Source organism: Mustela erminea, chromosome 6 (genome assembly GCF_009829155.1).
Source record: "Mustela erminea isolate mMusErm1 chromosome 6, mMusErm1.Pri, whole genome shotgun sequence".
Lineage (NCBI taxonomy): Eukaryota > Metazoa > Chordata > Mammalia > Carnivora > Mustelidae > Mustela > Mustela erminea.
In genome coordinates, this window is record NC_045619.1 from 99,581,218 (window position 1) to 99,607,685 (window position 26,468).

A 26,468-nucleotide genomic window follows, 5' to 3' on the forward strand; every position below is an offset into this window, starting at 1 on the left:
AAAGGATCTCTGGGCTCTTTATTTTCTGAAAGTTTATTTAAATTCCAGTTACCTCACATATAGTGTGGGCTCTTTAAATTTTAGAGGCTGTAATTATCATATTAAAGTTTCTTCATTTTATAGACCCCGTGTCATTCCCAAAGCTGAAGAGACCACTACCCTTCCCACTTGTATCTTTTCCTTAATTAAATTACAAGCTCATTTTGGGAATGGCAAAAGTACCAAGAAAACTCTCGACTGATACAGTGTGACCTGCTCTATCCACTGAGGGCTGTTCACGCTCACTGCTGTAGAGTAAGTGGGACCCTGCTGTAAATTTTTCTATGTATGGCTCAAGGAGCACCAAAGTCAAATTACGTTGCGTGAAAATGTGCAAAACTGTTGAGCGATAGTGTTGACTGAACATGAATGTAGAGCTCTGCATAGGGCCATTTGACTGGCTCAAATCATTTATAGGACACTCATCAGAAAATCTGTACTAAGTACTTTTCTCTCTCTCCTAATGATCCTCTCCTAACAACCCTGACCCTGACCAAAAGGTCAACTTGGTAAGCCTACTTCTGTTGAGTTCTGTGGATGGGACATGAACAGTTGTATCAGCTGTGAGTATCTATTCTTGTGTAAGTGGAGTCTGCTCAGCTCTTTAGAGCCATCAGAATGATCCTTCCCAAACTGTGCATGAAGAAGGATCTGGTCCTTGAAACTGGGAATTGTAACATCTCCAGGTTCTTTTCTTTCTGCCCATCCCTCGCACCTTCCCTCCTCCCCACGGCTACACCTGTAGCTGTACAGAGGGCCACGTGCTGGGTGAAGCCTCCGGCTGCAGAAACTTTTAATGAGCTTACAGAGTGTTATTCTGGATCCTTTGTGAAGTGGCCCTGGAATCTGAAGACTCCTTACTAAAACAAAGTAAGAAAAGGTGAATCCTTACTTGCTGTGAGGTCACATCCATGGGAATGGGGGAGGGGAGATGGAAAAAAAAAAAGAAAGAAAGAAAAAGAAAAAGAAAGGCTGCAGGATATCACCAGGAGTATAGGGACAGAAGAGAGAGATGTTAAGGGAGTGAGGGGAGAGCATGAGATGTTTCCTGCAAGAAGGCACAGCCTCTGAGTCCTGAGGCTTTAGAGCAGCATGTCTTCTGCTACCCAAGGGAGCAGAATCCGAATTTGGTGGTTGGAGAGGCAACCTTCGTTTCATCAGAGGTGTAAACACTGAAGAGAGGAGACATTGCGCGGGATTACCAGGGAAAAGTCTGAAGACATAAACTTGCAGGAGTAAGATCTAAGTTATAACTTGTAAAAGATACCTCTTCTCCCCATAACAAATTCAACATGCCTCTGCCCTTTTGATGACCTCTGTTCACATCTTACTCTTCCATCAAAGATGGAAAAATGCTTTAAAGAAATACTTTTTCTTTCAATGTCTAAAAAATATCTAAAGTCTCCTCCCCACTTCATTGTTTTCATTTTTGTTCTCTGCTTCTGTTTCCCCATATAGTAGCAGAGAATTAGAGACCAAAGTGGAATCTGAAAAGAACTGAGAGGTTATTCAGGAAAGTTTCAGTTTCCGAGGAATTTGGGAAGATGGTTTAAAAGGGTTAGTGCTATTCAGAGCTCAATCCTGGCTGAGTGTCCATGGTGTCTTGAGTTGCTGAGGGACCACTGAGGCTCAAGAGACCCCTGGTGAGGGGCCGGATAAGATGCCGATGGGGCATTGTTTTCAAAGTGGGCAAAGAGGATGCTTCAGAAAACTCAGATTTGAAAGCTTACCATACCTGGAAATAGTTGAAAAAATTCTCCATTCAATCCATTTGTAAAATTAGGCCACAGACAAGCAACCAGAAGTGTGACTTTGAAAGGTAACCTTATCTTATTAATGGATTAATGTCCTATCTCTCTGCATTAGAATGATTAGATTGGCAGATAGAGGGAGAGATCACAGTAACGATCTTGATTTTTAGTACAGATCCTCATTCTTTCCTGCAGGAGGCATTCGCTAGTGGGTTAAGAGATTCAAGTCCATACTCTGTCACTCTTGGATGGGCAGCCCAGTGGCTGCCAGTTTGAATCCAAACCTAGAAGGAAATAATGGTGGTTGAGAGGGAGAGGGGTTATTCTGTGCCATCCATTTTTCTTTAAAAAAAAAAAAAGAAAAAAAGTCTCTTCATCAGTAAGTTCAGTGACAGAGATAGGATGACATAAGCTGCTGTTGGTAGGAGTGGTGATTTGTACCTTAGCAAAAACAACTGAATTCAAAACAACTTTTTAAGATAGAGGAAAAACACAGAGAAAACTGTTTTGGGGGCTCAGATGTCAGAGGAAGAGGGTCCCTCATGGAGCTCACCTGACTATCTGAGTTCTCTTGAGACCATGTGGAAAAAAAAAGGAAAAAGTCAATGGATCCAGGGTGCTAGGTTGGAAGGAAGTCACCATGGAACCATGAGGTGCCTCTCCCACCTGGGCCAGCATGGCCCATCCTTGGGTACCGTAGCTAGTTCTCGGCTGGCTCAGAAAGACACACGGAGAGCAGAGCTGGGGATTCCACTTAGGTTCCTCAGGCCTCTGTAGCATGTTTAAAGGAACCGAGGTCATTTAGCTGGAAGAGAAAGCTGAGTGAGGCAAGGACTTGTGTGCCGTGTTTGTGCTCCATTTCCAGGGGGAGAACACAGCGATTTAGGGGAGCTAGAAGTATTCCCTAGGCAGTTAGCAACAACAGATCTCTGAAGGAGTCTGGGGAGTAGCGTAACCACAAGTCTTTGAAATTAGACTGTTCTGGTCCTTTGTGAATGCAGGGGATGGACTTGGAAATCTTCGGGGGCCTAAGCAGGCTTGTGGAAGGAGTCACGCTGAGAGCTCGGGAGGATTCTCTCTCTCTCCTCTTAGGTTTAGCTCAAGCAGTAACTGCAGGGGTTCTGACCCCATTCTTTTTTTTTTTTTTTTTTTTTTTTGACCCCATTCTTTTGAGCTTTTAACCTGGACCCGAGGGAAATGGCTCTTATGAAAGAGGCAACCATCCAACTCATTCAGGCGGTGGACTGCAAGTTCGCCCGGGAACGTCCCACTGCACGGGGCAGAGGGGCTCACGGTCAGCTACCTAACAATGCCACTGGCAACCTTTCAGCTACTACCCCAAGTGCCATGCAGGCCAACAGTGGTTTCACACCGGGGCCTGGAACTCCGATTCTCATGCCTTTGGATCCAGACGTTTCTGACTCACCCACACTACACTAAGCCCAAAGCACTCTACCACGTGGAGGCTGGAGCGGTGTTGCCTTCATTACAAATGGTGCAGCATTGGATTTTCAAGTAAATCTAAGTGTTTCTATTGTCTTTAAAATGACATAGATATGTCCAGTTATTTAAAAAAAAAAAAGGAAAAAAATTACAAAATACAAATGCCCCTGTTAATTTAGCTAGTCTCAGACATTACATTCGAGAACATAGAAAAGCCAAAAATCTCCAGTTATAAGCACAAGGAAAGTTATGGATCAGTGACTTTTGTCAGTGACCTGTTTCTTTTAAAATCACCAGCCCAGATGACCTTGCCCACTTGGTCTTCACATTGTGCAAGACTTGTCTGCTGGACCTTGGGAAGGTGGGGCAGGTCCTATGGTAGGGTTTGTTTTTGGAAGAACAGCAGGTTTTGGCCGGAGGGCTGGTGGCTTCAGCTGCACACCCATTCTCGGTGCCACCATGGGCTTGAAAGTACTCATTGTATCACTGGAGGAGCTAGTGCTCCGTCGGATCTGCGGCTCTGAGCTGCGGAGGGCCACGTTGTGCAAAGGGCTGAGAGATTCCGTAGACGTGGCCGGGGTGGGAGCGTTCTTCACTTGTTCTAAGGTGTCCAGCACCACGTCGGGGGCATGCTTTGCTGTACTCTGTCTCTCCAGTTCTCGCAGTTCATTCAGAGCAGTGTTCATCGTCTCCTCGATATCCTGTTGAAAGATAACCAGAGAGAGAGAGAGAAAGAGACGGAATGGACCGGTAATTAGTACTCACGTACGGAAACCCTTACGCTTCGTTTCACAGCAGATGGGCCGCCAAGAGCAATGCTGTTCCAGCTTCACCACCTGTAGAATGTTTAGATGTAGTGCCCACAATTATTTTGTCTCTGCATGTTCAGCAGACCAAGATGCAAGGGTGCACGGAACCGTCTACCCAACACCGGCTGTCCTAAGGTGCCAGGCAGCCTTCTTGCAATTTCTACCTTCCATGCTAACTTACTATTCAGAATTCTATCTCAGCTTATGGTTAAAAGATAGCTTCCAGTTTAGACTCTGCAACAATTTCTCAAGAAATAGATAGGAATGGGAATGAAAAGCAGCCTTCTTTCATTCATTTAACAAATAATTTTGAGCACTCACTAGTTTGTATCTAACTCCTAGCAGTTGTTCAAAATTCAGTTTAAGCCTTTCTCTGATGCTCTTGTCCAGGGGATCTCAGTGGAAGGGTACTGCCCCAGAGAGGGCATTTTTGTAGTATGCTGTGTGAGTATTTTATTTTTTAAGAGATTTCTTTCTTTATTTATTTGAGAGAGAGAAAGAGAGAGTTGTCAGCATGAGTCGGGGGCAGGGCAGAGGGAGAGAGTCTCAGATAGATTCCCCACTGAGCACAGAGCCTGGCGTGGGGTTCTGTCTCACCGCCCATGAGATCATGACCTGAGCCGAAATCAAGTTGGTCACTCAACCCACTGAGCCACCTGTGTGTGTGTGTGTGTGTGTGTGTGTGTGTGTATTTTTGAATGGCACAAGAACAAGATGGCGTTAGTGGCATTTGGTGTGCTGGGTTATACGTACTAGATCTGTTGCAATATTCCAGGTAATTTACATGCAATGAATTATCCTGCGTCTTGTTCAACTTCTGAATGTCCTTCAGACGTTGATGGAGGTGAATATCCTATTTATAATAACCTGAGCCCTGACCCTAACTCTATCCTATATTCATATGCATTTTTTAATTGTTGTATGTATGGTAATTATATACGTAGGTGAAAGCATCTTATTAATTTGTCTTTTAGCCTATTCAAGCATTAACTGAATTATACTTGTTTTAATATTTAATTCCTTGTATTTTTGTATATTGTATTTAGAGCTTTATATGCTGTTTCAAATTAGGTATCTCATCTGTCAATTTATTTCAGACAGTAAAGGGGGAATGACAAAATACCTATTTCAATTTCAAAAAGGTACAGTATGTTCCATTGATGGATGAATAGACGAGCAAAGTGTGGTCTACACATCAACGGAATATTATTCACCTTAGAGAGGAAGAAAATCTTGCCACATGCTACAGTATGGATAAACCCTGAGGACATTAAGTGAAATAAGAGGCCAGTCATGAGAAGACAAACACTGTCTGTTTGCGTTTCTGTGAGGTAGTCACACTCACAGCAGCAGAAAGCAGCACGGTGGTGGCCAGGGGCTGGGGGTGGGAGGGGAGAAAGGGAAGTTGTTCTTCAGTGGGTATGGGGTTTCAGTTTTGCAAGAAGAAAAAGTTCCAGAGATCCGTTTCACAAAACGTGAATATACTTCACTGAACTGTGTGGTGAAAAATGGTTAAGGTGGTAAATTGGACATTATGTGTTTTACCACACACACACACACACACAGAAAAGGTGGAAGCATTGTGTGGGACAGGACGGGTGAAGAACCACCAACCCAGGCTGACTGGCATGTCTCTTCTCTACACGCCCAGGGCTCCTTTCACTCAGCTGGAACATAACCCTCCCATGGGCGCTACACAATGGGAATGGATTTCCATATTCCGATCCCTCCCAGGGTCGTAAGCACCTTCAGAAAGCAGCTGGCTGATGATTTAACGGTGCTTCTCTAAAGCCTAGCACAGGACCTGGCACACAGTAAGTGCTCAGTAAAGGTTTGCTAAATGAATAAACCAAGCTACAGTGATCGCATATGGATACTGTCATTTTTTAGAAAAGCCCCATCAGGGATGCCACTGATTTGTTTAATAAGAGAATCTGCATGTTTATTGTATGAACACCATGATGGCAGGCTTTCTCGTCCTCAAGGGAAAATCTGAAGAAGAGAGATGGAAAGATAAACAAAGGACACAGCTGGAAGCCATTCTGGGAGGATGACGTCACTTTTCAAGTGATTATTTTCAGATGTGATTTCTATTTGATGCTAAACATATGGATTTTTTTTATAACTATTTGCCCCAGAGAGATTGTGCAGAGCCTGATTTATCTGTTGAGTTTTTGTTTTTATAATTTACAATTAAAGGATTTCTTGGGGTGGCTCAGTGGGTTAAGCATCTGACTCTTGATCTCAGCTCAGGTCTTGATCTCAGGTCATGAGCTCGAGTCCTGTATTGGACTCCATGCCTAGCATGGGGCCCACTTAAAAACAAAAGCAAAGGAACAAACAAAAGGATTTCCTGGTTCTAGAAGCAAAAGGGTTAAATAGGCATTGTTATACCTTCCCACTCCTAAGCTCCTAATTCCCTGTCTTTCTAACCTAAATCCTGTTTCACCAGCTTATTACAAGCAGGGACCTTATGGATTTCTCAAACCATTAAATTCAGCTGTAATTAAATCTCACTGGTTCTATATAGGTCTCCAAGGACCTTGTGTAGTATTTCAAACAGAGAAAACCAAAAGGTCAAGTCTTTTTGATTTTGCTGAAAAACTGTTATACATTTAAAATTGGTTTAATTTTTAAAAAACACATTAAACCCCCTCACAATCTAATTTACATCCAAAATTTTCTTTAGTTAGGATATTGGAAATAGCTTGGAAGTTTGTCACATCGGTACAGGTCTTCTTGGGTACTCTTTATTAAAAATAATCCATCTATAATAGTTCCCCAAGTTTGTTTTATTTATTTCTCATTTGATTGATTTAGTTCATTTTTAAGCTTCAGACAGCTGGAAGATGCTTTAGATTAAACCTCTTTCGTCACTGATGATACCCATTATTTGTTGATGGCCTATGCTGGGGGGGTGAAACTAGAGGAAAGATTGCAGAATGATAGAAAATCCATTAATCAATCTTGTCTTACCTTTACTTTGTCAATTTTAATCATTAGAAAAAAACTATGAAGTCTTCTGCACTAACTGTTGGGAAGAGAAGGGAGACGAGGACCCAGACCTGGTGTTCTTCAGCTAGCCATTATTTCTCCTACTATTTACAGACTAATCCAGCATTTCTCCTAAGCTGAAAGGGTCATATTTCTCCTACAGTAATATTTAACTGTTTGTGGGCTCTCCATTCTTTATATCAATTTGTCCATTTTATTATCTTTAGCATGCTTTAGGGATCTGGTAGGGCTAGTCTTTCCTCATTCTTCTTCTTTTTTTTTCCCTCATTATTATTCTTTTTCAGTCTTTTCCTGGCTATTTAGCAGTGATGTGTTTGAATGCCCTGGGGCCTACACTTCTGCCATGTCTCTGTTTAAATCAATATGAACCTAATCACTTGGGCCCTTCCAGTAACAAATGGGTCTTCTAAAGAGACCTTAGTCAGGCCTTAAAGAATGGACTAATTTCTTTTCTGTTTTCCCTAGTTGGTTCTCTACAAAAAGCAGGACTACAGACAGGGAGTCCTACATCCCTCCTTCATCACACCCCAGGTACAAAGCAGGTGCCAGGCCATTCCACGCATCTTACCTGAGCAATTGTCTCTGGGTCCAATGGCTTATGGTCATTGAAGCCTGTGTATTGCCCCGATGACGTGGATCTTCTAATAGGAGGACTGTCGATCTTCTTGAGGGAGTCGTGCCGGCTGATATTGGTCAGGCTGCCGTGGCCTGGCCGGCGCCTCCTCTCAGGACTGTCGTTGTTGAGGCCACGGTTCTGCAGCAGGCCCCGGGGGTGACCTCCCAGGCTTGGGGACCCCAGGTCAACTGAGGAGTTGGAAAGAGCATGCGGTGGGTGCAAGGGGCAATGGCCATCACTGGTCCTGCCAGGACGCCTGACTGGAGGGGGTGGCTCTCCTCTTTTTCTTTGTCTAGAAATACACAAAAAGAGAGAGAAAATAGGAGAGCTTATCACACCAGCTGATACGAGAAGCTGTGGGTTCTGTGGCTCCTCAAAGCACTTGGGAAAGTTGAGGTTCAGGGGCCTGATGGTCAGACTCCACCCACCTGGCTAGATAGCTGTCAGGGTGCCGGTCTGTTGGGGAGTTCATGTCCTTGGATGAAGACTTGTCCTCAGTGACTGGCCCACTGCTGGCCTCGCTGTCAGCTTTTTGGCTCAGAGTGTCTGAAAACGTATCGTCCCTACAATGAAGAGAATCCAGGGTGAGGGTCTTTCACAAGATGAATGGGAACAACAAAAAAAGAAATGACAGCATTTACACATTCAAGTCTTTCTCTTATCAACACGACTTTCCTTATAATAAAAATATACAATTTCACTGCAGGTAAAGTGCAAGATTCGGATATACAAAAAAGAGCAAAATCATAGTCATGATATAACAGCCAGACACCACTGCTGCTAGAATTTGAGAAAATAGCCTTCTCTACTTTTTAATCCATGCCCGGGTAAACATGTATGATGTCTGCAGATATAGGTATGAACTTATACTCAAGACACCAATATGTTTATGTAGTTTAGATATCTATGACTATGTACCTACACACACACAATACTTCTTGGGTTCTGAGATATACATTTTGAACTTATGAGTATATGAACTTATACTCAAGACACCAATATGTTTATGTAGTTTAGATATCTATGACTGTATGTCTGTACCTACACACACACAATACTTCTTGGGTTCTGAGATATACATTTTTAACATTTCTTTCTTTTTCTAAAATTAGGGTGAATCATTTAATCACTGTATACAGTTTATGCTGTATATTTCTCTTCTCCTTGAAAAATCATATATTAGTGCTATACTGTGAAATATTCACAGAATAGGGATTATACTTCACATATGATTTTGCAACCTATTTCTTTCATTTAATATATTATGACCATCTTCTCATCTCTTTAAATATTTTTAAATTACAGCAATATTATTAAAAAACAGAAAAAAAAAGGCTGATGATGATTCTCTTGAGATGTTAGGTCAGTGTCTTCCTTCTGGGGAATCTGGAATTGAAATGGTAGCTGGACAGCAAAAGAGGAGTATGGCTGGCTTGGAGCTAGCGGTGTTATTACAGCTCTTGAAGCTGTTCTCCACATGGGTGATTTTTCTAGGACCCTGAAAGCTTCACAGGGCATCTCTCACTAGCCCTTGCTCCGAATCTGCTGGTGGAGTTTGGGAAATAAAAACCTGCTGGCCCCGAAGTACCATTAGCAAAGGCCCAACAGCGAGGTGAAGCATGGTGCCCAGCTCAGAGGTTTGGGCTCTGCAGTCCCTTCGGCTCTTTTCTCAAATGACCAAGGTCAGTTTAGGAATAGTGACTGGAGTCTTCCAGTGGGAGCAGCCAGGACGGTGGGAGCAGCCCAGAGGGCGGGGAGAGCCCACGCTACTCACATATCCTGCACCACAATATACTGGTGCGGCACGAGCCCATCGATGCCGTTGTGCCTGCCTTCCCACCAGTCCTCAGACGCCCGGTGATACAGCAGCAGGGAGGCCCCCTTCTTGAAGGACAGTTCTCTGGCAGATCGCCCCATGTAGTCAAACTTGGCTATCGCTTCTATTGGCTCACATTCTACAAAGAACACACCAGAAGACAATGACGGACAGAGGCGTGAGGTAAGCATGAAACGCTGTGTGAAAGTTCTCTATGAGGCCTTAGAAATAAACCAGGCCATTTCAATATCCAGAGTGAAAAATGTATTAAGTCCTCAATGGGGGATAAACTCAGGCTGTTAAGAGAGTTACAGAAAAACATTCTCTTGCTGTCATCAGTTTTTCACACAAAGAAAAATGGAACATTGGATCTTAATTTCCACAGTCTTTTACCAGAGATAGAATGACAGACTAATAAAAAATATCTTAAATTTTGCAACATGATATATGAGATCCTTCCTTGGGTTGTAATGTCCTCCATAACAGCTCCAATATTATTTTGACAATGATGGAATTCCCTCATAACATGTTAATAACCACGGATAACATGGAAAAATCACTATCCCAGAACATTAGGAAGTTTATGCTTTATTTGCTTATTTAAAGAAAAATCAAGTTTACAAAACCCAGCACATTAAGTACTATTTGAGTACATTTAATTTCTTCATGTACTTATCTGGCACTATCAAATCTTCCAACTACCACCGACAGTAGAGATAAGTTTGTTTTCTCTAGGATCAGTAATAAATTCTAGTTGCCTATGAAACCAGCATAACTTAGACTGTCTTATACCCAAATTAAAAGACCAGATTCAAAAGTTATATTATCCAGAGGTCAAAAGATATTCAAGGGGATTACAGTGAGTGGAAAAAACCAATCTCAAAAGGTGACATACTATGTGATACCATTTATATAGCCTGTTTGAAATGACGTAATAATCAAGATGGAGAATAGATTAGTGGTTGCCAAAGTTGGGAAGAAATGGCCACGGATATAAAAGGGGGAGCATGAAGGACCCTGATGATGAAACCGTATGTGACTAAATGTTTGCACACACAACTGAGTGCACCTGAAACTAGTGAAACGTGAACATGGCAGAGGGAGGGTTTCAATGTCGATTTCCTGGCTGTGATATTATGCTGCAGTTATATAAGATTTTTACCATGGAGGGAAGCTGGGATCTCTCTGTAGGAACCCTGTAGGGTTCACTTCATGTGAACCCTGAAAGATCTCAAAATTCAAAAAAAAGAAAAAAGAAAAAGAAAGAAAAGAAAAGATGTTGAACTCTGGGCCTAGAATTGGAATTTTAGCACTGATCTAATTCTGGTCACAAAGGTTGAAAGCAAATAAGAGGACAAATTATACAAAACAACTATAAGAGATGCGTTTTGTGATTCAGCTTATTGCAAAAAGCCCTTCAGTTCTGGGCCTTAAGATCTTTCCTCCTGTCTCTCACCATCCCCACCATCTTCATCCCTGCTATCCACACAGATGAGCAAACTTCTAATCAATAAAACACAGAAAGGGCCAATACAAGTGCTAAATGTTCAGAGAAATGTACATGCATTTGTACATTTCTGCAAATGTACATGCAACGAGCAATGTCTTATTTGCTGAAAACTGAGCATGTATTAGTTTCCGAGTACCCTAGCATATATGCATACATAATAGATTAAAACTTGTCTATCTGTCAAATATTTTCGAAGGAAATTGTCTTTGATTTTGCTTAGTAATGAACCTTCCCATTTAAAACAGTTGATTTTTCTGCAAAAATTCCTCAAATATGTTTAATATCTTATATGGAATAATTGCACAAGAAATCACTGGGTAGTCAGCTAGGCTTCCTTCTCACTTGAAAAATTCAAACATTCTCTGGGCCATTAAGGCACAAACATAAAAAATCAACAAACACATGGAAAAAGCTAAGGGTTTACCTTATATGAAGGGCCTGCATGAATTTCAGCTATACATTTAAATACTATAATCTACATGTAGTATACTACTTAGCAAAGTAGGTGTAAAAAATAAAACAACAGGGGCGCCTGGGTGGCTCAGCGGACTGGGCCGCTGCCTTCGGCTCAGGTCATGGTCTCAGGGTCCTGGGATCAAGCCCCGCATCGGGCTCTCTGCTCAGCAGGGAGCCTGCTTCCCTCCCTCTCTCTCTGCCTGCCTCTCTGCCTACTTGTGATCTCGCTCTCTGTCAAATAAAATAAATAAAGTCTTTAAAAAATAAATAAATAAAAAATAAAACAACAGTTTAAGTTCTTTAACAATTGACTATAACTAAACAACAACAAAAACTGACTATAACTTTCAGATCATGTTAGCACTCTAGTATTCCCTCCTAAAATTATATATACATATATTCTTTTGAAGATTTTATTTATTTGAGAGAGAGTGAATGAGAGGGCACGAGATGGGAGGGAGGGGCAAAGGGAGAGGAAGAGAGAATCTCAAGCAGATTCTGTACTGAGCATGGAGCCCAGGTGGGGCTCAATCCTAACACCCTGAAATCATGACCTTAACTGAAACTAGGAGTCGGGTGCTCAACCACTGTGCCACCCTGGTGCCGCTAAAATATATATGTGTGTGTATATCTATATATAGATATCTATCTATATCTATATATAGATATACACACTATATCTATAGATATCTATAGATATCTATCTATATCTATATATAGATACACACACACACACACACACATATATATATATATATAGTTTTAAAACATATTTTATTTATTTACTTGACAGAGATCAAAAGTGGCAGAAAGGCAGGTGGTGGTGGGGGGAGCAGGCTCCCTGCTGAGCAGAGAGCCTGATGCGGGGCTCAATCTCAGGACTCTGAGATCACGACCTGAGCCAAAGTCAGATACCTAACCAACCAAGCCACCCAGGGGCCCCAAAATTATAGATATATTTTTTACACTAAATATTTTATTGTATGCTGCTGCTACTGTACATAAAATAATTACCCTTGTGAAATAGAAATTTGTGAAAATTCAGAGAGGCAGATGTTGAGGACTGACAAAAGTAGAAGTTTACATAGTTTGGCACATGTCACAGGGATATGCTTTTGGACAGGTTTCAAATTTAGTTCTCCTTTGAATATTCACTGGTTCATGAAAAGTGGTTTAGAAAACCATCCAGAGATTCATTTTACTACAAAAAGGAACAGACTTTGTGGGGTCTAAATGGATTCATACTTAAAGATACACCAGTTAGCAGGGGGTCTGTTGGACATTCTGCAGACAGAACTGTTTCAAATCTGCAGCTGCCTGGGAAACCTTCACCAGGTTGAGCCCGGCTTCCAGCCAGAGCTGTTGAACCACTTTCTTCATAGTGGTGACGCTGGAGGAACCAGACATGGCACTTGTAAGAGCCCGGCAGATTTGTCTGTGTGGATCTGTCAGTTCGTAGGTCCGCGGGGCCAAACCTTTTTTTTTTTTTTTTTTTTTAAAAGATTTTATTTATTTACTTGACAGAGACACAGCAAGAGAGGGAACACAAGCAGGGGGCAGTGGAAGAAGTAGAAGAAGGCTTCCTGCCGCTGAGCAGGGAGCCTGATGCTGGGCTCAACCCCAGGACCCTGGGATCATGACTTGAGCGGAAGGCAGACACTTAATGACGAGCCACCCACACACCCCTAAAATTATATTCTTTATTAAAACAGTATGAGTAGCAGCTTTATTAAATATCTACAAATATGCTTTATAGAGGAGGAACTAGAACTTTATATTCAAAGAGATTGACTTTATGGTTTGTTTTTAAAATTGCAGATAAAGAATAAATCCTGGTTGATCAGAGATGACAGATGCCAATTTTTTTTAACCCTAATTCTCCTTGGGGAACAGAAATAAACATGTTCATGGTACCAGGGACATGAATAAACATATCCATGGGGAGGATTTGTTAAAAAAAGCTTCATGACATGTAATTTGCAAATTCCTATGTCAGCCTTCCTGTGTACTTTGAATTTCATTTTAATGAAAAAAGTGGAAAGATTCCAGCCCATAACATAGTGTGCAGTCTAGGTACTTGTCAAAGGGAAATGAAGAAAGAACCATTAACGTTCTTTAGACATTAATTAGACATTCAGTCAGACTGTCAGTGCTGGCCAAGGGCTATTTAAGGCTACTTAACAGATATATATATATGTATTTTATCATAATTTCATAATCATGCACTCTATGCTTCTTATCTCTGTTTATTTGTTGAAACAACTAGCAACAGGATTATCAGGCTCTGCTTATTTAATTCAAGTGTGGGGAGATTATGAAAGAGTGACCTGATGAATCAGAAGTACATTTTTATTGGTAATTCTCTATCAACTACTAACTCTGAGCAATTTCATTATTTTGACTCTTTCCATTCCCATGGGAGTCATTTCGCAGTCAAGTGTCAATCAATAAGCTGGTTATGCACATCTTAGTCTACTTATTGCAGAGCAAATCAATCTTAGGGCATGGCAATGCACCATTCCCTTTCCTATGGAGCCACATGGTCCTTTAAGCTCGTCAGACTTTGCAGAATGTCGCCGCTGCTGGTAACAGTAAGAGTGAACATGGTAACCTCATTTCTTTGTGTGGCTATTACAGCTCTGCGCAAAAGGGGAAAAAATTCAGTACAGGTGATTTTCTGACTGCCTGGTGCTATCAAGTCTTGTATTTCCATTTCTTGTCAAATACTAGTACACTGCATTTTCTCTTTGGGACCTTGCTGTCCCTGACACTTCCCGGCCTAGATCTGTTACTCACAGCCCTTGCAGGTGACGGTTCTGCTCTAGAATAGCTTGTCTTTCAGAAACCAAAGCTACCCTTCTCCAGTGATACCACCACAGAGAAAAGACAAGACAATACCTGGGAATCACAAAGATAATCAATCCTTTGATTAACTTTAACTTTTAACTTTGGAAAATTTAGAGGTTGCCTGTGGGCAAGAGTATCTGCCCTTGGTACACAATTTTTCTTTCCAGCAAAACCAGATGAATGTGGTTAACACGTTATGGAAAACACAGAGCCCTCAGCGAAACTTCTCTTTTGTAATCAAGAGGCAGGAACAACTAACAGATGGCAGTGGGGAGGCTGATGTTTGGGAAGAGAGATGGTTGGGCTTTGTCTTAGCTTTCCTGGCCACTAGGGAAAGCAAGGAGAGACAGAAGTCATCAGTGAAAAAGGAAGAAATCATACAGAGAAACAAAGAAACTCAAGTCAAAGGAAGGGATGGTGGCAGAGGTAGGGCCCAGAGACTTTCAAAAGCAACATCATGGAAGTACAAGCTTTCATTGTAAAGAATTTCTTCTAAATGAACTTCTGAAAATGTCAATTCATATTACTTTTCAAAGACATAAAGAAAAATTTTTGGGAGCTCAGATGTAACTTTTTAATATACAAAAAAACAAGGAATCTAAAATGCAATGCATGTTGAAGTGAAACATTTAAACCTTTTTTTTTAAGGCACAGGATGGACATCAGACATCCTGATTACTGTTACCTTCTTGCTGAAATCAATGAAAAAGCTTTTTTTTTTTTTTAAAAGATTTATTTATTTATCAGTGAGAGAAAGAGCGCAAGCACAAGCAACAGGAGAGGCAGGCAGAGGGAGAAGCAGGCTCCCTACTAGGGACCCTGGGATCATGACCCAAGTCGAAGGCAGACGCTTAAACAACTGAGCCACTCAGGTGTCCCTCCTGGATTTTTAAAATTATTTGTTTATTTAATTATTTTTAAAAAAGATTTTATTTATTTATTTGACAGAGAGAGATCACAAGTAGGCAGAGAGGCAGGCAGAGAGAGAGAGAGAGGAGGAAGCAGGCTCCCTGCTGAGCAGAGAGCCCGATGCGGGACTCGATCCCAGGACCCTAAGATCATGACCGGAGCAGAAGGCAGTGGCTCAACCCACTGAGCCACCCAGGCGCCCCCTCCCGGATTATTTTTAAAGAAAGATTTTATTTATCCATTTATTTGACAGAGGAAGAGAGTATAAGCAGGGGAAGCTGCAGAGAGAGAGGAAGAAGAAGGCTCCCCACTGAGCAGGAAGCCTGACGTGGGGCTCCATCCCAGAATCCTGGGATCATGACCTGAGCCAAAAGCAGATGCCCAACCCACCCAGGTGCCCTGAAAAACCCTAGATTGAAATAAATCTTTGTAATTTCATTAATAATTTTCCATGACAGTAAGGAATATTAAAGACAAAAAACAACAAAAGTAGGAACCCGGTGAGGTAAATAGAACATGAGAAAATGTGAGTCAGAGTTTGCCTTGAAGGTATTTTTCCTGCCTGGTTAACTTAAGGTTTCATTTTGGACAAAAAACCAAGTCCAGGGTCTGCTCAGTGTGGAGAAGGTAAACCCCCATAGAGGATCACACTCTCAGTGTCACAGTGAGCTTCTAGTTCTAGAAATCTTCCTCCCTCCTAGCCCTCCATACTTCTCCAGAGATGGTATACATCACTCCCACCCCCTCCTGGACTTAAAAATAGAATCTATCTCAAGTCTTGGAACAAATCATCTCCAAGAATCCTGACCACATTCCAATCCTCAGGTAGGTTTACAGTTTAAAATCACACTACCTGGGTGGCCTGGAAAACCTCAAGCTAAAAATTCAATATGGTCAAGGTGGTTGTGCCCCAGGCAGAAGTAAATGAGAAGCCTTTCTGGAGGAACTTACCTACAACTGAGCCTAAAGGAGCTCCACACAGTTCCAAGAATACATAAAAAATTTACCAAACACTCTGGAAAATAAGACTCAATGAACAAGAACCAACAAAAACAAATCCAGGAAGACTGCAGATGTTAGAAGGATCACAATCACAATTTAAAACAATGGAAAGGATTAATATGAGTAAAGAGCCAAAGACTGTAAAAAATGATTAAGCAGCCAATGCGGAAGTGAACCAAGCAAACTGTAGAAAAGAAATTATAAATATAAACTCAGTGGTTGGGCTTAGAGCAGATTATTCATAACTAAAGAGAGAATAAAAGGATCATTTATATAGCTAAAGAGATACTAAGAGAAATCTGACAGCTTTATATGTTCATATGTAAAAAGTGTTGGGGCACCTGAATGGCACAGTTGGTTGGGTATCCCACTCTTGGTTTCGTCTCAGGTTGTGATCTCAAGGTTGTGTGATCGAGCCCCAACATGGGGCTCTGTGCTCAGTGCAGAGTCTGCTTAAGACTCCCTCTGCCCCTCCCCCAGCTCTCTATTTCTCTGAAATAAATAAATGAATCTTAAAAAAAGGTGTCAAGCAGCCATCCCTGAAGCACCAGTGACCAAAATGAAGTTTAATCCCTTCATGACTTCTGACCAGAGCAAGTACCAGAAAAGGCATTCGACTGCACCTTCCCATATTCCCAGGAAGATTATGTGGTTCCCTCTTTCCAAAGAGCTGAGACAGAAGTACAACATTTGATCCACACACATCCACAAGGATGATGAAGTACAAGTTGTGTGAGGATACCACAAAGGTCAGCAAATGGGCAAAGTGGTCTTGGTTACAAGAAGAAATGGGGTGCCTGGGTGGCTCAGTGGGTTAAAGCCTCTGCCTTCAGTTCGGGTTATGATCCCAGAGTCCTGGGATCGAGCCCGCATCAGGCTTTCTGCTCAGCAGGGAGCCTGCTTCCCCCCTTTCTCTCTGCCTGCCTCTCTGCCTACTTGTGATCTCTGTCTGTCAAATAAATAAAATTAAAAAAAAAAAGAAAAGAAGAAATATGTCATCTTCATTGAACGAGTACAGGAAGAGCAGGCCAATGGCACAACTGTCCACCTGGGCATTTACCCTGTCAAGGGGGTTATCAGTAGATTCAAACTGGACAAAGACTACAAAAAGATCCTTGAACATGAAGTCAAATCTTGCCAGATAGGAAAGGAAAAGAGCAAATATAAGGAAGCAACAACTGAGAAGATGAAGATGTGGGAATATGATATATGATATATGACTGATACATGACTTTTTCCTTTTTAAAGATTTTATTTATTTCTTTGACAGAGAGAGACACAGTGAGAGAGGGAACACAAGCAAGGGGAGTGGGAGAGGGAGAAGCAGGCTTCCCGCGGAGCAGGGAGCCCAGTGCAGGGCTTGATATGGGGCTTGATCCCAGGACCCTGGGATCATGACCTGAGATGAAGGCAGATGCTTAATGACTGAGCTACTCAGGCGCCCCTGATGTATGATTTTAAATAAAAAACTGTTAAAATGACAAAAAAAAAAAAGTGTTGAAAAGTAATGTTAAAGATTAAACTTATTAGAAAGAGAAAAAAATGGTCTCTAAAGAGAAAAGTATAAAAGTTTGTTGAGAGACATTAAATAACTAGAAATATGTTTCTGGACTAGAGGACTGAATATTATAAAATGTCGCTTCTCTCCATGTTAATATATGTAGAATAGTGCAACTGCAATCAAAACCCCAACAGGTTTTTAGTTTTTGTTTGTTTTAAGAACTTGAAAAACTGAGTCTAAAATTTAACTGGTTGCAAAAGATCAAGAATTGTTAAGGAGAGCAAAGTCAGAGATCTTGGTTTGCCAAATATGAAGATTTTTAAAAAAGGTACCAAAATTAAGATAGGAGGGATAGAGAAGTAGATCAGTGGAAAAGCAGAGAGCCCAGAAACAGACTTGTGCAAAGAGGACACGTGGTTTATGCAGAGCTGTGTAAAAAGGACGATTACTGCTGGGCCAACTGTGCATCCACATGGAGAAAAAGGAATAGATCCCAACCTCATGCCATACCTCCAAAGAAATTCCTGGTAGAATAAAGACCTATGTGTGAAAACTAAAACCTGAAAACATTTATTTATTAATTATTATTATTATTATTTAAAGATTTTATTTATTGAGAGAGAGACAGAGAGAGCGCAAGCATGAGGAGAGGGAGAGGTTTAGAAGCAGACTCCCCTCTGAGCTGGGAGCTCAACATGGGGCTCAATCCCAGGACCCTGAGATCATGACCTGAGCCAAAGGCAGAGGCTTAACCATCTGAGCCCCTCAGGTGCCCCCTGAAAGCATTTAAAAGAGAATATGGTGGGTAGGGGTGCACGCTGGGTGGCTCAGGTCATGAGCCCTGTTCATCAAGGAGTCTACTTCTCTCTCTCCCTCTACCCCTGCCCCAACTCAGGCTCACATGCTCTCTTTCTCTCTCCAAAATAAATAAATAAATAAATCTTTAAAAAAAAATAAAAGAGAATATGGGAGAATTATCTTCACTACCTGCACTCAGCACAGAAAGATTTCTTAAAGGAGATACAAAGTGAAACAACCATAAAGGAAAAGACTGGGTAACTTCAACTCCTTAAAAATTTCCTTGTTTAGCAAAAGACATAATAAGCACATGAAAGACAAATTACAGAGCACAAGATATTTGCAAAACATAACACAATAAGACCTGATCCAGACCCACAAAGAACTCTTATAAATAAGAAAAAAACCAAAGCCAAATCATATTAAACCAAGCAGAAAAAGCCCAGAGAAATGAAGAGTGAGCAAGTGAACCTTAAATGGGCAAAACACTTGATAGAAATTTCACACAAAAAAAGAAACTGAAGCACACAAGGGTCAGTATATCTATATGAACCATATTTTTTATTTTCTGTATTCTGACATATTTTTTATTTTCTGTATTCTGACCTTGCTGCTACCAGAGGGACTGGCCCTCCCAAGGATCACCAATTCCTGGATAATATAAACAACTCACCTGTTGTGCCTTTCAAAGACAAACCAGTCAATCCAGAGCCCATCCCAACCACCTCCTCTGGGTCACTATGCACCTGCCCTAACCTCCTGTGCCACGTATCAGACAACCAGAGACCACCCCTATTCCTCAGAGCCCGCTGGAATTATTCTCACTAGCCCATCTGAAACCTGTTTACCCTGCCCCGCCTGTTTCTTCCTGCAGAAACCCCAGCAAAGACTCTTTCCCAGTTGCTCCTTCCTCCTCTGCCTCCTGACCAACCTTGGTGCTTTTCTGTGTGGCCACTTGTGGCAACGATGTACCCTTTCCACTTGCTTACTGTGAGTAACAAAGTATCTTTTCAATGGCAATTACCTCCTGATCTGATGTTCTTACTATATGCCAAGTTTTCTGTTAATACTCTATATTGTAAAACAACATCTTTATCCACTGATAAAGAGAAATGCAAACTAAAATCACAACAATATTGGCAAAGATAATAATATTTGGTAAAATTCATCACGTGGTGATGAATATATCCTATTGGAAGGCTGATACACTACTGGTGGGGTGTGTATATCATTACAGCTATTTTAAAAAAGAGTTTGGCTCTATATCTAGTGAAGTTTGACACATGCTTACTCCGAGAAGCATATATCCTGGAGACAGTCCTGTACATTTGTGGTACTATAGTAGCATACCTGTTCAAAATATTCCTAACAACACACTTTTTCATGGCAAAAAATGGAAAATACCCCCATATTCATCAATAAAAAATAAATACAATGGAATATCATACAGTAGTCAAATAAATGATTATAATTGCATTAACAATGTGGGTGCATCTCAGGAACATAATATAATACTGAGTAAAAAAAAATCACGAGAAGTATATGCAGTATGATTCCATTTATAGGAAGTTCAAGAAAACAGAAAATGAAACAACAAACCATTGAAAAACAAACATATAGCGGTTACCCCTGACGGAGTAAGGAAGGCAGTCGTAACAGGGGAGGCAAAGGTAATGATGTCTTTTTTTCTTCAACTTGGTGGTGGTCTGTGGTGTTCATTGTAATATTATTCTTCATACTTTACACATATTTTATAAATTTTCTTTTGTATCCTACTGAATTCTTAATATAAGCAATTCTAAAAAAATGGATATTAAGGTTAGTTTTATAATAGTATGGGCACAAGGGCATACCGTCTTCACTGGTGTGGGGCTCTGTACCAGCGTCCTGATCCACTTCCTCCAATGTACCGTGCTCACTGTATGGGCTGTCACTGCAAAGTGGAAATGGATATTCTTATAAAGTCAAAGAAAAAATTTAACAAATGAACAACTGTTACTACATAAAACTTGAATGGCTAAAGAGTGGCTGGATAGTCTTTCAGCGAAATTCTGGAGGCTTCAAGAATCATCTGGTCTTAGGGGAGCCCAGGTCCCTTCATCTTTGACACAGATAATTCATACCCACAGAAATTAAAATTGGTTGAATTCTAGTAGAATATGATTATTGCCCTATGGATACACCAGTTTTTGCAAATTCATTCCAACACACCTGACTGCATATCAACTGATGGCTCTTGAGTTCAGCTCTGAATTGGCTGTAGTCTTTTCCCCATCTTTTCTTGACATACGTTCATTGCAGATTTGAGCCAGTCATGATTTTTATTCTTTTTTTTAAGATTTTATTTATTTATTTGACATATAGATATCACAAGTAGCAGAGAGGCAGGCAGAGAGAGAGAGAGAGACGAGGAAGCAGGCTCCCTGTGGCAGAGAGCCAGATGTGGGGCTCAATCCCAGAACACTGGGATCACGACCCAAGCTAAAGGCAGAGGCTGAACCCACTGAGCCACCCAGGTGCCCCTTGATTTTTATTCTTTTAAGAAACTTACCTTTAGCACAAACACACTCCTTAAATATATGGTCGTAAACGGAATGCATCTGTCACACATGCAAGTCTAACTTATCTCAAATGTTCTGCTTCTTCTTTTTCTAGAAATTGGAGACTTTGGCAACCTTGGCAACCTATGGTCACTTCTTATTCTTATTAAACTGATATGTATACTTCCATAATTTTTCCAGGGGGGGAAAGACTAAAATTCCCGGACTTACCAGTAGTCGTCTCCAGCCATACACTTCTCATAAACAGGGCCATCCAGCTCTTTAGCATCTGGGAAAATAGTTTCATGGTGGATGATGATGGTTTTGACAATTTCATTCACATGAGCCTGACAAGACACTTGATCCTGTATTTCTGGGACAGGCATTAATGTGGGGCCAAAACAAATGGCCAGGTTATACGGGTCCATCATGTTCTCATCGCTGTACTGTGAAAGGCTATGAGAGACAGACAAGAGTTATAAAAGCACCAGAGAGAAAGAAGAAAATTGGTGTTTAATAAGATACTTTATATTCTCAAAATAGGTATCCAAAGCATTTTATTTGGTTTTTATTATTAGAACAAGATAAGGTTCCATCTACTTTAAGTTGCCTTGGCAAATTCCAAAGAAAGTAAAACAACTTATAACCTTTCAACTAGGAAGAAACTAAAAGGGGAATATAAATCCTCCTTAACTAAGTGGCATTTTTCAGAGCCATAAGAGCATTTAAGATAATTTCTTTTTCAATGGAGACCAGGATCAAGTGAGTGAGTTTCACTTGTAAACACCACGGTGTAAATGTTATAAATGTTACTCAAGTAAATCCAGGAAGGGCAGTAGTGAGCTCCATAAAGTTTTATGGATATCTTTAAAATGCCCTCCCACTCATCAAACACATCTCAGATTTCAGTTTTTCCCTGTAAATCTTGAGGAAAGCCTGGAGGAAAACAAAGCACCTTTTCTTTGTAGCCACCGAAAGAAAGCAAACAACTGGGTAAGACGACCACAACTATCTACCAATCAATGTCACAAAAGACAACTGGGTAAGACGACCACAACTATCTACCAATCAATGTCACAGAAGACGTTGTAAGCGCAAGAGAAGGGGAAAAGAATTCCCAGTTCTCTCATTCCTTTTCAAGTTGGCTAACTACAAACTTTGGGGCAATTTCTGGTTCTCTAGGACTAATTTCTAAATTCAATCCAATGGATATTTGTGAGATATTGTCCAGAGGCAACTCAAAATAAGCCAGCAGTTGATTGTTCTGCCTCTAACTCATGCAGAGGGTACTGTTCTAGGGAGAAGCTAGAGACATTATTTTTCCATGAGTAAAATGTCAATCTTGAAAGGAAATGTAAAATCCAGGTGAACAGATGACAAATGGAAGAAGAAAAAAAGAGACTTGGCCGCATTTGTGAGATGGTGACAGACACAAAGAAACGGAAATGCCACATGACCTGATACGTTACCCTTTTTCAGAAATAAGATAGCCTAGAAAGCAGAAAATACAAAGGCATAATTTCCTCAGCTAACATATGTCTCTCCCGCCTGCCATTTCTCAAGCATACAGTCTTTTATAAAAAGTTCACAATAAAGGCAACGATCATGTTACAGATTGTCTGGAAAATGGATGCACGGAGAAGTGAGATGCAGAGTAAGAATGGTCTAATTCTCGCAAGACACACGGAAGCTTGGTGGGGAGAGTCACAGCGAATCTTTCTGGGTCTTTAACTTAGTGCTCACTTGAAAAGCAAAATCTTGTTATGAAAGTGTTATACCCACATTTCGATTTTACAATTAAGGGAGAATAATTTCCTTTTCTTTTCATAATTCCTGTCCCAAGCAACCGCCCTATAGGCTGGGGCTTGTTTCTGCATGAAGGCAGGTGCAGTGAGCCAGGGGGCATCTTTGGGCAGAAATGCTGGAAGCAAGGCCAGCTGGATGACTCATGTACATTTGCTATTCTGCTGAGTTAGATTTAGGTTTTACGAACTTTCTTGATTCACTGCTTTGCCTGTCTCTCGTGGTTTACTGGTTCACAGTGGGTTTTGCTCAGGTGTGCCAGGAAAATTTACGTAGAGGGCTGGCAGGAAGGAAGGCCCTCCAGATGGGAAGGGGAGGCACTTGAAATCAAAGGTGAAGATAGCAAGCCTCCGGATTGTCTTTTTAAATTTATTTATTTTTTAAAATTTGAAGCTTTAATATTGATGAGGAAATAAGATTAAAAGAAAAAAAAATATAGAACCAGGGCACCTGGGTGGCTCAGTGGGTTAAAGCCTCTGCCTTCGGCTCAGGTCATGATCTCAGGATCCTGGGATCAAGCCCAGCATCAAGCTCTCTCCTCAGTGGGGAGCCTGCTTCCCCCCACTCTCTTTGCCTGCATCTCTGCCTACTTGTGATCTGTCAAATAAATAAAAAAGAAAAAAAAAAAAACCCGAAATGAAAAACCAACCCAGGCCACTTCAATTGCTTCAATAACTCCATCTTTAGCTAGGCAGGTCAAATGCCAAACAAAGAGATTCAGATTCCTGTCCACTTTGCCCTGTTTCCAGCCCCATTATGGCAAGAGGGGTGTATATTTGAGTTGAGTGCCTTGACTGGGATCTGCCATCCACTCTCCACCTCAGGTCACGAAGCCCATTGTCCCAACGGTTCTGGTTCATGAGGCTGTCTCGAATTTTTGTCTTATGCCTCTTCCAGAATTTGGAAATGATGGCAGCTCAGTCAGTTGTGATACCTCCCACATTGCTTTTTGGTTCGAGCAGCCCACAATGCCTCCGTTGTTTGAAATCCATGTCTGCAGAAGCAATAGACTTAAGAAACCCCCTCCTCTTTGCCAGAAAGGGGCAGGACTCCTCAGGTGACACCCCTGGGAAGAGCTGGCGCCAAAGCAGCTCCTCTGTGATGGCTGGGTGCCCGGGCCCAGGCCACATGACAGCCTGTTCAGAGGCTTGGAGCCCTCATGCTTGCCCACCAAGGTCAGCAAGCCTTCAGATTTTTAAAACCACCGTAGGTAACAAGGCTTATTTAAAGGTAAGATTTAGGGGCGCCTGGGTGGCGCAGTCATTGTCTGGCAGCAGCTCAGGTCATGATCCCAGGGTCCTGGGATTGAGCCCCTCATTGGGCTCCCTGCTCAGCGGGAAGCCTGCTTCTCCCGTTTCTACTCCTCCTGCTTGTGCTCCCACTCCCACCCTCTGCCAAATAAATAAATAAACAAAATCTAAAAAAAAAAAAAGTACAATTTATATTTATGGCCGTTTATTTAACCTAAACATAGTTTATATCCATGTCTCTAGATCCTGCTTATTTCTAGTGGTGATTTCTGTACAAATGGGTTTCCGCTGTCATTTGTGCTTATGTCCGTTCCCTGTAAGCATTTCCCCATCAGAAGCTACCTGGTTTCTGAGGCCAGCCTCAGTGGGTATGATTTCAGGAGTAGTCAGCAGGACTTAAGTCCTTAAGTCTCCATAGCGTGTGAGAACTCTAAATCTCCAAAGAAATAGAGAAGATAAAAAAAAAATCCCAATTTTGGGAAGGATGAACCCAGGCCAGAAGGAGGAGGCATTGCCCTGAGTTTACTCCTCCCAGATTCTTTTATTTCCGATTACTTAACTAGATCCTTGAATAGGAAGGGGGCTCTCAGATAGGGCTTGGGGAAGATATTCCCCATTTTTATTACCCAAGAAGTAAGACAAATGAAAATCAAGGTGCTTAAATTAAAACAGTAAGGTTCCTTTGAAAATAATGCTATGATTTTTTAAGGTTTCTGTTAATTGCTGCAGAGACTTTTATAAATATTTTCTTCTTGATAAGGTCTCATTATATTGAGTTTACAGAAGTTCTTTTTTGGATCTGTGTGTAATTTGCATCTATAGTTCCCCTCCTTCCTTCACTACAACATAAAAAACCCCAGGAATTTTCTGCAGTGAGTGGGTGGTTTACATCATTTTGACAAAAATGTTCATGACATTAGCTTTGGATGGAAGTTGGAAAAAAACACATATTTCACTGACAAGTGTTCTTTTTGGTAATATTTGTATATTTTTGCATGTACGGCCACAGCTTCTGCGTCTTTCCACTAATATACAACGACCTTGATCTGCTTAAGAAAAACATACCTTCAGTCTATAGTCAATCGTCTGCTCTTTGACTCTGCTGATAAGTGGGACCCAGTGTGCACGTTACAGAATCCAAGAACAAAGAATTCAGATCAGTGCAAATGGAAGTGGAAGATGCGCATTCTGGTGGAGTATTAGGGTACTTACTGATTGAGGAAGGCAAAGAGGTACCTCATCACTATAAGGACGGACCTAGGCAAGGTCAGGAGGAGTTTGCGGATGTGAAGCGCCCTCTCACAGAGATTATCTATTCCTATGGACAGAAGAGAACATGGTCAGGATCTTTTCGCTTGCCACATTTAAAGCAGAACACTGAGTGTTGGTTAGGTGTCCGACGTTTGATCTCACCTCAGGTCTTGATCTCAAGGTCATGAGTTCAGGCCCCGCATTTCTATAAAACACTGAGTACCAAATTTCATATCTGACCATAAGGAAGCTCTTGCCCTTGGGTGAGATGCGGTTGTACCCCAAACAGGGAATCAGTGATCAGCTTGGGGGTAATACCATTTCTGAGAGTATCTTCTCTGACCTATCTCTGTTTTTTCTGATGGCCATGGTCTTGAGCAACTTCGCATCTTCTAGGTTTAAAAACCATCTTTCGCTTGCTGCTATTTCTGGATTGTACATCTGATATGGTTTCAATTCCTTTCAAAAGCTGCAATGGTGGGGCGCCTGGGTGGCTCAGTGGGTTAGGTCTCTGCCTTTGGCTCAGGTTGTGATCTCAGGGTCCTGTGATCTCAGGGTCCGATGGGATCAAGCCCTGCGTTAGGCTCTCTGCTCAGCACGGAGCCTACTTCTCCTCTCTCTCTCTGCCTGCCTCTCTGCCTACTTATGATCTCTGTTAAATAAATCAATAAAATCTTAAAAAAAAAAGCTGCAATGGTAACTAAAGTAGTTTTGGGGGACACCTCCCCTATGATTCATTAATTCATCCTGTATTTATTTATATTACTATGATTCCAGCAATGTACCAGGCTTTGAATCTCTCCTTCCTCAAAACTTATCATAGTATTTTACTGATATGAATTTTTACTTTGTATTATATAATTTCATCAATTTTTCTAAGCATCTATTTTAGGACAGCCTAATAGTTTTCAAGTACCAAGTTAGGCAATAGTAATGCATTAGTGATTTGAATCCTGCTCTCAAAGAACTTTATACCCTCATGTTTACAGTTATTTATTTTCTTATCCTTGTGGGAGAGTTAGCTCACTGAAGATGGGTACCTGGGACTTCCTAGTATTATTTTATCCCTCTTTCCTAGTAATACAAATTGTCCAAAGGTTCTTAACACAAAA

General features: G+C 41.3%; 1 protein-coding gene and 2 pseudogenes across 2 annotated transcripts in view; 1 reads left to right on the forward strand and 2 right to left on the reverse strand.

Annotated features, from left to right (window-relative positions):
- Window positions 1-2,882: 2,882 nt before the first annotated feature.
- The window catches only part of SRGAP1 (SLIT-ROBO Rho GTPase activating protein 1), a 266,183-nt gene continuing 242,597 nt past the window's right edge, over window positions 2,883-26,468 (reverse strand). For both annotated transcript variants that reach the window (XM_032348868.1, XM_032348867.1), the window contains exons 16-22: window positions 25,318-25,423; window positions 21,284-21,508; window positions 20,366-20,445; window positions 9,448-9,628; window positions 8,102-8,236; window positions 7,626-7,965; window positions 2,883-3,934 (exon numbers count right to left, since the gene is read on the reverse strand). In XM_032348868.1, the coding sequence (XP_032204759.1) occupies window positions 3,557-3,934; window positions 7,626-7,965; window positions 8,102-8,236; window positions 9,448-9,628; window positions 20,366-20,445; window positions 21,284-21,508; window positions 25,318-25,423 (1,445 nt within the window). In that variant the 3' untranslated portion in view covers window positions 2,883-3,556. The remainder of the gene's footprint in view (window positions 3,935-7,625; window positions 7,966-8,101; window positions 8,237-9,447; window positions 9,629-20,365; window positions 20,446-21,283; window positions 21,509-25,317; window positions 25,424-26,468) is intronic.
- On the reverse strand, window positions 12,416-12,903 carry LOC116594027 (annotated as a pseudogene).
- On the forward strand, window positions 16,773-17,426 carry LOC116592411 (annotated as a pseudogene).